This window comes from Poromitra crassiceps, assembly GCF_964638095.1.
Source record: "Poromitra crassiceps genome assembly, chromosome: 28".
NCBI lineage: Eukaryota > Metazoa > Chordata > Actinopteri > Beryciformes > Melamphaidae > Poromitra > Poromitra crassiceps.
Genome location: NC_139651.1, coordinates 19,559,771 through 19,571,822, shown reverse-complemented (window position 1 = coordinate 19,571,822; position 12,052 = coordinate 19,559,771). Strand labels below are relative to the sequence as shown.

The following is a 12,052-nucleotide window of genomic DNA, read 5'->3' as shown; positions in this document are numbered from 1 at the left end:
GTGTGTGTGTGTGTGTGTGTGTGTGTGTGTATGTGTGTGTGTGTATGTGCGTGTGTGTGTATGTGTGGGGAAAAGGGAAGTGAGCACTGCAAGTAGTGGCTGACAAAGGCTAATTGGTGAAAAATGGCAGATAAAACATGAGTTATGGTGAAAACATCATCTTTGCAAGGCTGGGTTGAAAGCATCGCCTAGACACAAAGCCCTGCAGAGAAGAAACAATAACCGACATATCTTACTTCTTTTGGATGATTATATACTATATATATATATATATATATATATATATATATATATATATATATATATACTGAGACTCTGTATAAGCCCTCCGAGCTTCCCTCCTCTCCCAGCACCACCCACTGTTTTCTATGTTTGTGCGTTTTATTTTTTTATGTGCTAAATAAATCAAATCAAATCAAATAATTAGAAAGCTTTTTTTTTTTAAATAAATTCCTCAAGTGAAGACATTTTTTTTTAACCATTCCCGATGTTTAATTCTCTTCAAGTCAAGATGCACACATCCTGCTGGACTTGGCCATAAACCATAAACCATAAACCTGCAGCGTCCTTCAGCCATTGCTTCTTTATTGCGACTGTTGTCTTTGATGTGGTGTCAGGGCATCTTTGATGTGGTGTCAGGGCATGTACAGGTACGCCCATATTGCCGACTAGGCACTTATGGAGAAACAGGTGTTCCGTGACTTGAAGGCAACCATTATTTCTAAAGGGGCCGGTAAAAATATGTTGTCTGTCAGCCACTCAGGAGAAAAGAGAAATGGGGATGTAACGCGGCCTGTGAGCAAATTGACACTGACAGTGTGCGTGGCATTGATCACTAGTGTAGAGAGTGGCAAGTCAATGGGGCTTTCAATAAGATTAACAAAGCGTTAAATGGGTTTCAGCTAGTGACCAATTAGCCACTAAAGATGTGAGAGTGATACCTCTGTGTGACAGTGTAGAGATGTGAGAGTGATACCTCTGTGTGACAGTGTAGAGATGTGAGAGTGATACCTCTGTGTGACAGTGTAGAGATGTGAGAGTGATACCTCTGTGTGACAGTGTAGAGATGTGAGAGTGATACCTCTGTGTGACAGTGTAGAGATGTGAGAGTGATACCTCTGTGTGACAGTGTAGAGATGTGAGAGTGATACCTCTGTGTGACAGTGTAGAGACGTGAGAGTGATACCTCTGTGTGACAGTGTAGAGATGTGAGAGTGATACCTCTGTGTGACAGTGTAGAGATGTGAGAGTGATACCTCTGTGTGACAGTGTAGAGACGTGATAGTGATACCTCTGTGTGACAGTGTAGAGATGTGAGAGTGATACCTCTGTGTGACAGTGTAGAGATGTGAGAGTGATACCTCTGTGTGACAGTGTAGAGATGCACATTGTTAGTATCCTAAACTGTTAATATGCTTTCACATTCTTTCTCTGAGCTCTGTCAACTTTGTCATGATATTTTAAAATATAGTCGGAAGTCTATATTATATTATATACTATATATACTATACTATAACTATATTGTTCCTAGTAACCTTGTATGTACGTGTAAATGTGTGTCCCATGATGTTTTTATGATCTTAATGTCACTGATGTAAAATTCTGCTGCTTTTTCAGTATACAGTACACCAAGTCAAGTCAAGTCAAGATGGGTTTCACAGAAAATGGAACTTTGTGGTTTGAGCTCAAAACACAATTGTCTGATGCTTCAGTGGTTAAATACTGTAAAGTGTGTCTTCACTAAGACAATAGTGTACAACAGTGACAAATGTATCATCCAAAAGACATCAGTATATTCTGTACTATATCTGATTCTGCAGTGCACAGTCTATGTGCACGAAACACATTTTGAAACCTATGAGTCTGTCTTCCCATGATATTGTGTCTTTGTTTCGATGGAAAGGGAGTGAAGAGCACTACAGATACAGAGATCACAATACGAGAAGAGGTGCGGCTCCCTCTGCATATGGATGGACTCAAACATGGATTCCCTTGTGGGCTGCTGCCATTTGAGCTGTGTTGGCTAAATCATTGTCAAAGAGACATTTTTCCTTTTCCATCCAAAGGTTTGAACTCGCTGCTCAAGGTCTATCTATGCCTTGAATAACATGGCCGTCAGCCTAGTGTTACCCTGACCACTGGTTGCCAAGCAACCTTGTCTCCCAGAAGGCCAAGTCTTTGTAGAGATCCACACTGGTGGTGCACGAGGACTGAATGGAAGCTGGAAGGTAACGACTCCTCAATGCCAAATGATTTCAAATCAGTCAGTTTGGTGACATAATTACAGCTGTTCATTCATAAACGGAGGTCTTTCACACATCTTGTTATCCTGGATGCTATGTGCTGTAACATCTGTAAGGAGTTAAGCCATAGATCTGGATGCAAATATAAACATTGTGAGATAAACTAATCAATTTACTGTACTAATAAACAGATACTAATCTATTCTACACACCAGGTTCCACACAAAATGGTCTACTTTGACATGATTTATCTTCTTAATTAAGGCCTTACGGCCTTTATAGAACAGTGTATCAGCAGGTATTATGATCAATAGGTGGAGGAGGAGAATGTGAAGACATACATACCCGTACATAGAGAACCTTCTCCCCCAGACGGTAGCAGCCTTTGGGCTGCTTCTCAACAAGGAACCTGGTGGGGCAGCTGCAGGGAGGATCATCGATGATCTTCTTCACCTGGAACAGGTTAGACAGACAGAGAGAGAGAGGCAGTGACTCCCAGAAGACAAATGCAATCCAAACTGTTCAACCTTAAACCTCTGAAAACTGAAGTAGTGTATCAGCGGAAATAAGGTACGTACGATATCATCCAAGATGTTGTTGGTGTTGTTGGTGCCGATGCTCTTCCGGCCCGCAGATTTGCACGAGTGACGAGTCTGAGGTGTACTTGGGGACGGGGCAGGAGGAGGTGCAGCTGTGACAATCGACAGCGGGCTTTGGATCGGTGACGGCTTCGACGGTGGAGTTGCAGTGGGCGTGTTTGTGGTGGTGGTGGTGGTGGATGAGGAAAAGCAAGGTGTTTGGGTGGAGGCCGTGGTTGTGCTCGGGTTAGAGGCTGAGAGCGAGGACGGAGTAGAGGGTAAGCATGTGGTCGTCGTGGTGGCTGTAGTCGTGGGAAGATCCGAGACGAGGGCTTCGAGGAGGCAGGTTGTGGCTGGAGCCTGGGGCGTTGGTGATGGAGGAGACGGCGCTGGAGGCGGGGGCGTTGGTGACGGAGGAGACGGGGCTGGAGGCGGGGGTCGTGTGGGGGAACACAGTAACGCAGGCGGGTAGAAGGAGAAGGGCAGAGGAGATGACGGAGAGCGGGAGCCCGCCTCCTCCCTCTCAATCTCCCTCTCCAGCTTCACCAGGCCGGGGGGCTCCACTCCATACCTGAGATAGGGGAGAAGGTTCAGAAACAGTCACTGAAAACCTCTATCAGCATTACGATGAAAATGCAACTATATACTAGAGTATATACAGTGCTTTTGTTTCTGTTACCTGGCTGCAATCCTTCCCAGCTCCATCAGACAGAGGCACACCTCTCGAGGTTGCTTATGGAGGACTACACACAGTAGAAACAGAGAGAGGGAGAGGGGGAGAAGGTGAGGAAAGGGGTGAAAGGGTGTAGGGGTGGTGGTGGTGGTGGTGGGAGGGAGATTGCAAAGAAAAATCCCTCATCTGAACGAGAAGATGTTTCCGGAGATAATAGTCTGTTGGAAAGGAAAACAAGAGCTGCATTCTGAATAGACAGGGAACATGTCAGGAGGTCGTCTCTGTCTCTGCTGTGCTCCACGATCTTCTATAGTCTTTGAAGCTCAGCTGGATTCCTGTGGGCTCCAGACATGCTGCTGAGGGCATGCTACCTGCATTGCCAAATCAGCCCGTCTGTCTCTGCTGCCTCCAGTTCACTTTACATTGTGTTACTGTGTCAATCAAACACTGCCTTGATTTTTTGCATCTTTTCTGAGTATGTGTGTGATGCAATGATGAGCTCGTTCTAATCATAGTTCATTTGTGAAGATAGCATATTGAACAGAAATATGGACAGAGTGAAGAAAAGCCTGGTGACACTACTGTATGTACTGTATGTTGAGCACGATGATAATACTCGAGCGACACTACAGCTCCACGATGTTCATGACATTCCCTGCACATTTAATGCCTATTTAACTTAGCCTGTAAATTTCATGTACATTCAATGCAACTCTTATTTAACTCCGACTGTAAATTCATGTAAATCCAGTGCCTATTTAACGTCTATTTAACTCAGTCTGTAAATCTCATGTAAATCCAACGTGAATTATTTATCATCCATTGTATATATTTACTCGATTTGATTGCACTTGCAACTTTGTGATTGTCTTTAGTTATCTTCCTACTTCTTATCTCTGTATATTGATGTGACCGCTACGCCGCATACAGACACTAAGACAAATTCCTCGTATATAACTTGCATACTGTGGCAATAAAAGTGATTCTGATTCTGATTCTGATTCTGATTCTGATGACTGACTCAATGGACATTTGTATTTGCCAACAAAAGACAGACAATATGATATAGTAGGAGAGAATATCATGAATGGCGTGTGAGGAATAGAACAGAACTACAGATGCTGTTATGTTCATTCACCTGTATATTCCACATCCACCATGACATCATGGCTGCAGCAGGAAAAGGAAACAGGAGAAATAAGAAGAATCATTTGTGCCGACATGTGACTATGCAAGTCAAGTGTCAAGTGTCAAGTGTCAAAGTACACAAGGTTTAATTGGTTGGGGAAGTTAGTCTGCCTGGGGGGGGGGGGACTTATTGTTTGTTGATGGAGATTAACCTACACATTATCATTCTCACGCATCGTCACCATGCCGAGACATGCCCAGGTAAGTCCCCATGCCGAGACATGCCCAGGTAAGAGGTGCATATAGAACGCTGCACATTTAATATGACAGGAGCAGGTGAGCAGGTGAGCATGTTAACTGCAAGCTGTCTTCCTTTACTCAGGCAGACAAGCAGACGTGTCAGCGGAGAAGCATTCTGACAGATAGCTTCAGATTCAGTTCCTTTCCACTGGAAGTTTTGAGTTGACCTGAATTATCTTTCTATGTATCTTCTGTCTCTCTATAATTAAGCAATATAGCATGAGAGCAAGTGTGTTGTGGCGAATATATCCCGCTGATAAGCTGTTATCCCATGAGGCCGCAGGCCGAGTGGGATAACAGCTTATCAGCGGGATATATGCCACAACACCACGCAGCTCGAGTGCTATATTGCTTTTATAAAACGGTTTCCAAGTATAATAATATAATAATAATAATACTATAAGTCCGACTGGCATGGTATTCTGATAGAGTCAGTTGAAACACTACTGTAAGGCGGGACCGCAAGAACGTGCGGGTGATTTGATTGGATCGTTCTGGAGACTGAAGTTGACATTGGCCAATCCTGGCGCTTGCTGAGAAGCTGAGAGCTTTCTGGAAAGCCGACAGGCAGCTCGAGCGCAGCGCTGCATTCTCAGCGCTTGCTGAGAAGCTGAGTGCTTTCTGCAAAGCCCGACACCAACTAACGTTACGGGGTTAAATGCGGGGTTAAATGCGGGGTTAACAGCCTTTTTTTTGCAAAGAAGACATTAGCCCGCATTTATTCTTGTACAAAACATAATTTTCTGCGAAGTATTAGTAAAGTTATAAGCGAAGATCGATTCACAAGGATCTGACAGCTGTCTCCGCCATTTGTTTTTTTTGAGGTAACCAAAGGCTTTTAGTAAGAGAGTTGCCATGGCAACCAATAACCCACTCCAATAACCCATGGCCATGGGTTATTGGAGTGGGTTATTGGATTTATACAATGGCTGTGAACCAATCAGATTGCTTGATTTGAGAGAGCCGTTTTATAATTATGGATACAAGGTCCGGTTCAACGTGACTTGATTGTTGCAGCTTGCCATTTCCTCGTTATTAATGACACGTTCAAACTCCACGCTGGGAGGTTCTGCACTCAAGCTGCAACTTGATTGTTGCAGCAACTTGATTGTTGCAGCTTGCGCATTTCGCTGCAACAATCAGGTCACATTAGTTGAGTGGTAACATGTTCAGTAATAGGATTCATTTCCCCACTAACAAGTGGTGCAACAATTATTAAAATATGACAGTTACCAATCAAAAAATAGGTTGGTACTGTTATTATCACCACCTTTAAATATCAGATTGAAGCTTAATTGTCCAAAAACTGGATCCCAACTCCCCAATGCATTCTCTTTCTAATGAGCTGCTGTGCTCCCATGCTAGACTTTTGAAGGTAAGAGAGGATGTCGTCACTAAGTCATGTAACAAGTACAGTGGTAGGATTTGATACAAAGCACATAATTTACTATTATCGCTAATTGAGTGAGTTGCATAATGGAAGCAGGTGAAATATATGTTCAGGCGATGGTGAGCACACTGAACTCACCCAGATCCTCTGACTCAAACAGGTAGCTCGCATCAACACCGATCTTGCGACACCAATAGAGGAAGTTGGCAGTGTTGTCTCTGGCGAAAAACGATCCGGAGGTAGCGTCAGCTCGCCAGTGGATCACTCTGCGCATGAAGGGCTGCACTCGCATTCAAAACACACACACACACACACACACACACACACACACACACACACACACACACACACACACACACACAATGTTGAAAGTTAACAATGTTTTTACTTGACAGTCCTTATTACTCATATTTAAAAGGGATTAAAAAGTCATGTTTCATGTAAAAAGATCTGGGAGTATAGTCCATATTTACAAAGTAAACATCATGTACTGTATCTCCTCACTGTTCAGAGCGTACTGTCTGCCGTTGTATACTGCTCACCTGTGGAGCAGCTACAGGAAAAGCAGCTTGCAAAGACTAAATGTGGCTTATAATGATGCACTACGACTGTTGTTGCGTGTCCCTAGATGTCACAGTGCCAGCCAGCTGTTTGTCAGTGTAGGTATACCTACATTTAAAGCACTTTTAAGAAACCTCATGTACAGATGTATGTGTCGTCTAGAGATGACTCGATGAACAGTGTTATTGTGGCCTTAAGTAATCCTGTCAAAAGGAACACCAGGTTCAACTCAACCATGTGGCAACATTGGCGAAAGAGCCTCTATGTATGACTGTAATCTTGATATCAAGGTCTGTTTTTAATATTTTCTACGTTTTGTATTGTATAGTGTTATGTTCTCCTATGGACCTTCCTAAGTGTCTGGATTAAAGTTGAATTGAATTGAATTGAATATAAGCCTACATTCAAATTAAGTTTTACCTACACATTTTTAGTGCTTACAGAATGTGGTACGTCACGGGTAGCCTATGTGGAAAATTGGTGAGTAAAATGTAAGTATGTTAATGAAACATAAGAGAAAATACATCTGGTGTTGTTGACATTTGCTCTGTTGACAAATGCCACATTTCCAGACAGAGTCACAGTCTCAACATCTTCAAATCTCAAATAATACAACACCATGTTGGATTGAAGTGAGCGAGTACAGTTCAGTTCCACATGTTGCTGAAGTGTGTTTGCTTTGAGGAGTTTCTTTGGTTTTGTGAGGAGAACTGCTTAGGCTGTATAGACGGTCATGTGTGTTTGTGTTTGCATGAGTGAGTGTAAGCTCCGCCCCCTGTGCGTGTGCACCCAGTGGCTGCACCTTGCCATTACTGCCTTGGATCATGCTCTCCTGCAGCAGCTGTGCCAGCTGACAGAGGAGAACGCCAGTATCCAGCCTCTCCATCAGATCGTCTGCTGTGAGAGCCACATCTGGAGAGGAAACACACACACACACACACACACACACACACACACACACACACGCAAACACACACACGCCACTGTGAAACAAATAGATCCATGCTATAATAATAATAATAATAATAATATGCATGTGCCTTGAGAGAACTCTTGTTATGATTTGGCGCTATATAAATATGAGAATACAAAAAAGTGGGCCAAGAAAGCTCAGCAGGCCAAGTAGAATGCAAAATAGAAAAAAGGAGCTTCTTTAAACACGGGCCCGTGTTTTTGCTTGAAGATGTTAGTAAACTTGTATAGTAGGCTACACCTGTAGCCTGTACTACGAAGCTATCTTAACAGATCCGCGATAAGTCCCTTTGATCTGGTTTGACTGAACAGGATCAAAGCTATCTAGTTAACCGATACTACCACGCTGGTTTTCTACTCGATAAATGAAGCTGGCTTTATCTGGGATCTGCCTGTGCTGTGCTGTGCACGTTTTTCGCTCGTGCACAGGCGCGCGTCCACGCGAAAGAGGTGCGCTAGCCAATCACATTATGAACAGCTGAGTTGATCCACGCCCACACCCATTTCCACACCCATTTCCTTGTTCAATGAAAGCGCAGTGCGTGATCAGAGTTTTAGCGGATATTTAATGTAACCTATGTCAGAATGAAAATCCGCGTTGGATATAATCTGCTGAAGGACTGCTAAAGCTGCCGCTTGTATTCACATCAGTCATTTGATTTACTTTGATCAGCGATTTCTGTCCCCTAAATGTGTAATCTCAGCCTATAAATTTCCACAATCTGTAAACCTATTTAGACCATAGATTTAGAAACGCATGCTCAATGAATAATGATCTCTATCACTCATTATGTGTGTAGTTGCACTGATCGAATAATTAATATATAAAATAATGATAATGCTGATGCCTAATATAAAAGAGAAAACTGCTCTACTGAATTGAGACGATGCGGGCATAGTTTTCATTGATAAAAACTAGCCTATTTTTGCTCATATATTGGCATACAGCCTACAGGACACAGTTCCAGCTGAAACATGCAAGAATTGCCTGCATATTTAGTAGCCTATTGGGGCTATCCCATATTTATCCCATATCTATATTATATGTAGGCTATAGGCTTTTCTGGCATGTAGGAGAATATCACCCTCACTCCATTTGAGGCTCCGTGTATGATATGCGCTGCGTGATTAATAGTGATCATATTTCTCCACGCATCGTTGAGCTGTTAAGACATAAAGTGGTAAGTAGGCTTAATTTAATTATGTAGCCTACAGAGCCACAAATGTTTTTCTTGTTATATTCTCAGTTGACTGCAATCTATTTTTCATATGGCGATCTTATATGAACGGTGAGTGACTCCAGAGAGCCGATTATATGGGTCTGTCATGGATTTTGATCTTATCCGCTGAAGCTAACCTGGTCGCGACCAGGTTAGCTTTGCAGCGTCAGTTGCCATGGTGATTGAAAGTTAACTTGCTTTGTAGTACGGCTAAACCAGGTTTAAACTCAAACTTACTCGGATAAGGCATTAAACTAGCTTCGTAGTACAGGCTACTGTACATTACTTCATGTTAGTAAACTTGTATAGTAGGCTACACCTGTACATTACTTCATGTTAGTAAACTTGTATAGTAGGCTACACCTGTACATTACTTCTAAATTAAAATGTGAACTTAATATCCAAGAGGCTCCTTTTTTCTATTTTGCGCTATATAAATATGAAGGAAAAAAGCTTTCGCACACCTAGGCTCAACAGGTGCGTCGGAGAAGGGCAAAACCCGACACAGTACAAGAATAAACTCTCGCACACTGTCTCCACATGCAATCAAAAGTTGAATAAGTCAAAGAAAAGGAATAACGTTTCGGTCGTAAGACCTTCATGAAGAGGAATCTGATGAAGGTCTTACGACCAAAACTTTATTCTTTTTCTTTGACTTATTCAACTTTTAATTGCATGTGGAGACAGTGTGCGGGAGTTTATTCTTGTACTGCACTATATAAATATAAAATTGATTTGATTGATTGAAATTGATTGAAGCGTTTTGCAGTTTTGGTCACAACACTTTTGGTCTCTGCGCACACCTACTATCTCTTGTATCATTCTGGGAATCAACAAAACTATCAAACCTAGTGGAATGCTTAGTCTGAAACAAAAAAAACAATTAGGGACATGAGACTTGTCATCTTGTAAGTGCTAGTCCTTATAGCCAGGGACATGAGACTTGTCATCTTGTAAGTGCTAGTCCTTATAGCCAGGGACATGAGACTTGTTATCTTGTAAGTGCTAGTCCTTATAGCCACCCAAAGTGGCACTTTGACATGTTGGGAGTTTTTTGTTGTAGTAAAACTGGTGTCAGTCGAGGAGAGCGTCTGGTCTCGTCACCTGGCAGACTGGAACAGGTTCTGACACGTGCACAACCCTGTACATATGTTTTCCATCATAATGCACTCGAGTGTGCAAGAAACATCCCTTTCCTTAGAGTCTCTTAAAGCCATTTGCCTTCGCGGAGGTATGTCAAGGATCTGAGATAATGAGAAGGTTAATGTGCTCCTGTGTTCAATTTGACTGTAGCTTAACTCTTGTTCCAAATCAAAGAGTCAGCTCCAAACTGCAATACTCGCCATGCTTTCATCTGTGCACGACTGTGAAGACACACAGTCTGCATTCATGCTTTGATCTTATGATAATGTGACAACTATGTTACTCTCAAGTTTTTTAATGCAGGAAAACAAAACTATTTACCAGTCATGTCCTGAATTTTGTATCTAAAGGAAGAGTCTCAATTACTTTCATAGCATTTTATAGACACAAATAGTTTACCTACACAAGTTCAAACCCTCTGTATTTTGTATCAAATAGATTTTTGTGTGTATCTTTTGTACATGGTTTTCAGCTATAAACACAACTAAAAGTCCTATCCTTCACAACTTGTTGATTTAAGATTGCCGTCTTGATATTGTACAGTAGCAAAACAACACATTGATTTATTCAGTTCCAGTGGAAGACAAAGGATCAACACTAAAAGCTCTCTCACCCATGATGGTGTTGAGCCAGAGAGCCAGGTCCTCCTTCATGGGCAGCAGGGCAGCATGGTGGCGGGAGGGCAGCCACTGGTGGTACTCCTGAGGACTGGCCAGGCCCGGCCCAGAGTGCCGGTACTTCTGACCCAGGAGACAGGTCATGCCCAGCCCGGTCAGGTGCTGCGGGCTCAGAGGGCTTTCAAGACTGCTGTTCATCTCTCCCACTTCACTGCTCATCATTCCCTCCTGTCTTCTTCGACGGGCAACACCCCCTGCTGGACTAAATAAACAATATGCTCCTGTCATGTGACTTTTGAAGTAGGGGAGACGTCTACGATTTCCATGCTCTTGGTTTATATGTAGGCTACTTTGCTATTTTGCTTTACAGTAAATTGTACATTGTCCACATCTTATTTATAATTCACCTTACAGATGTTTGAACAGAGGATCTTCTGACCCGAACAAGGCCGGGGATACATTAAGCATCACGAGAGAAGCACACTGGGGTTAAAATCCTGACTGTAAATATATAATATTTCAAGAGGAAGTCGGCCATAGCTGACAGATGTCACGTCATGATCCAGGTTTTAAGTTTGAAACAAATCTGATTTCTACAAGTCTTCATACTGACAACAACATGGAAGGCATAAAGAGTTTGACAAGTGGGCTTAGAACCAGTGAACAACTACATGACAAGCAGCAGTTTATCTCACTGAGCTCGAGTCAGAGAGACTTCGCCCAGGCTTCTTCAGAAGCTTATTTTCTTACAGTGTTCAAAGCATCACGCGTTGGGCCATAGCCTCAATCAACATTGTGAGTGAGTGACTTGATCTTATTTTATTTAGATGAAAACTTTGAGATTAGAACTTTAAATCAGGATTCTGAGAATAAAGTCAGAATTCCGATTTACTATCAGAATTTTGAGATTTTTTTTTTTAGATTAAAGTCAGAATTCTCAGATTAAAGTCAGAATTCTGCATGAAAAAAGAAGCAAACTATGTAACATCATTGATGATGTCACTGATGATATTATCGATGGTGTACCGGAATTTGAGTGTCGCGGGTCCCTCGATTTTTGTGGCGTCAAAGTAGGGTCACGAGCCAAAAAAGGTTGGGAACCCGTGTTTTACTGTAGGTGCTTTGAGGTGACGACACAGAGCTCTTCCACACGTGCAGAAACAGCAAAGCATGATTCAACACATGTAAGCCGACTCCCCAAAGCAACATCAACAGTGGGCTGCCATG

At 42.5% G+C, this 12,052-nt stretch overlaps 1 protein-coding gene across 1 annotated transcript in view; it reads right to left on the bottom strand.

Moving 5' to 3' along the window:
• gas2b (growth arrest-specific 2b) overlaps positions 1-11,044 on the bottom strand; it is a gene marked incomplete at both ends in the record, with an annotated part of 15,160 nt that extends 4,116 nt beyond the window's left edge. The window contains 6 exons of the mRNA XM_083662190.1: positions 2,589-2,696; positions 2,822-3,392; positions 3,501-3,564; positions 6,451-6,592; positions 7,676-7,785; positions 10,822-11,044. Of these exons, the coding sequence (XP_083518316.1) occupies positions 2,589-2,696; positions 2,822-3,392; positions 3,501-3,564; positions 6,451-6,592; positions 7,676-7,785; positions 10,822-11,044 (1,218 nt within the window). The remainder of the gene's footprint in view (positions 1-2,588; positions 2,697-2,821; positions 3,393-3,500; positions 3,565-6,450; positions 6,593-7,675; positions 7,786-10,821) is intronic.
• Between the last annotated feature and the right edge of the window lie 1,008 nt (positions 11,045-12,052).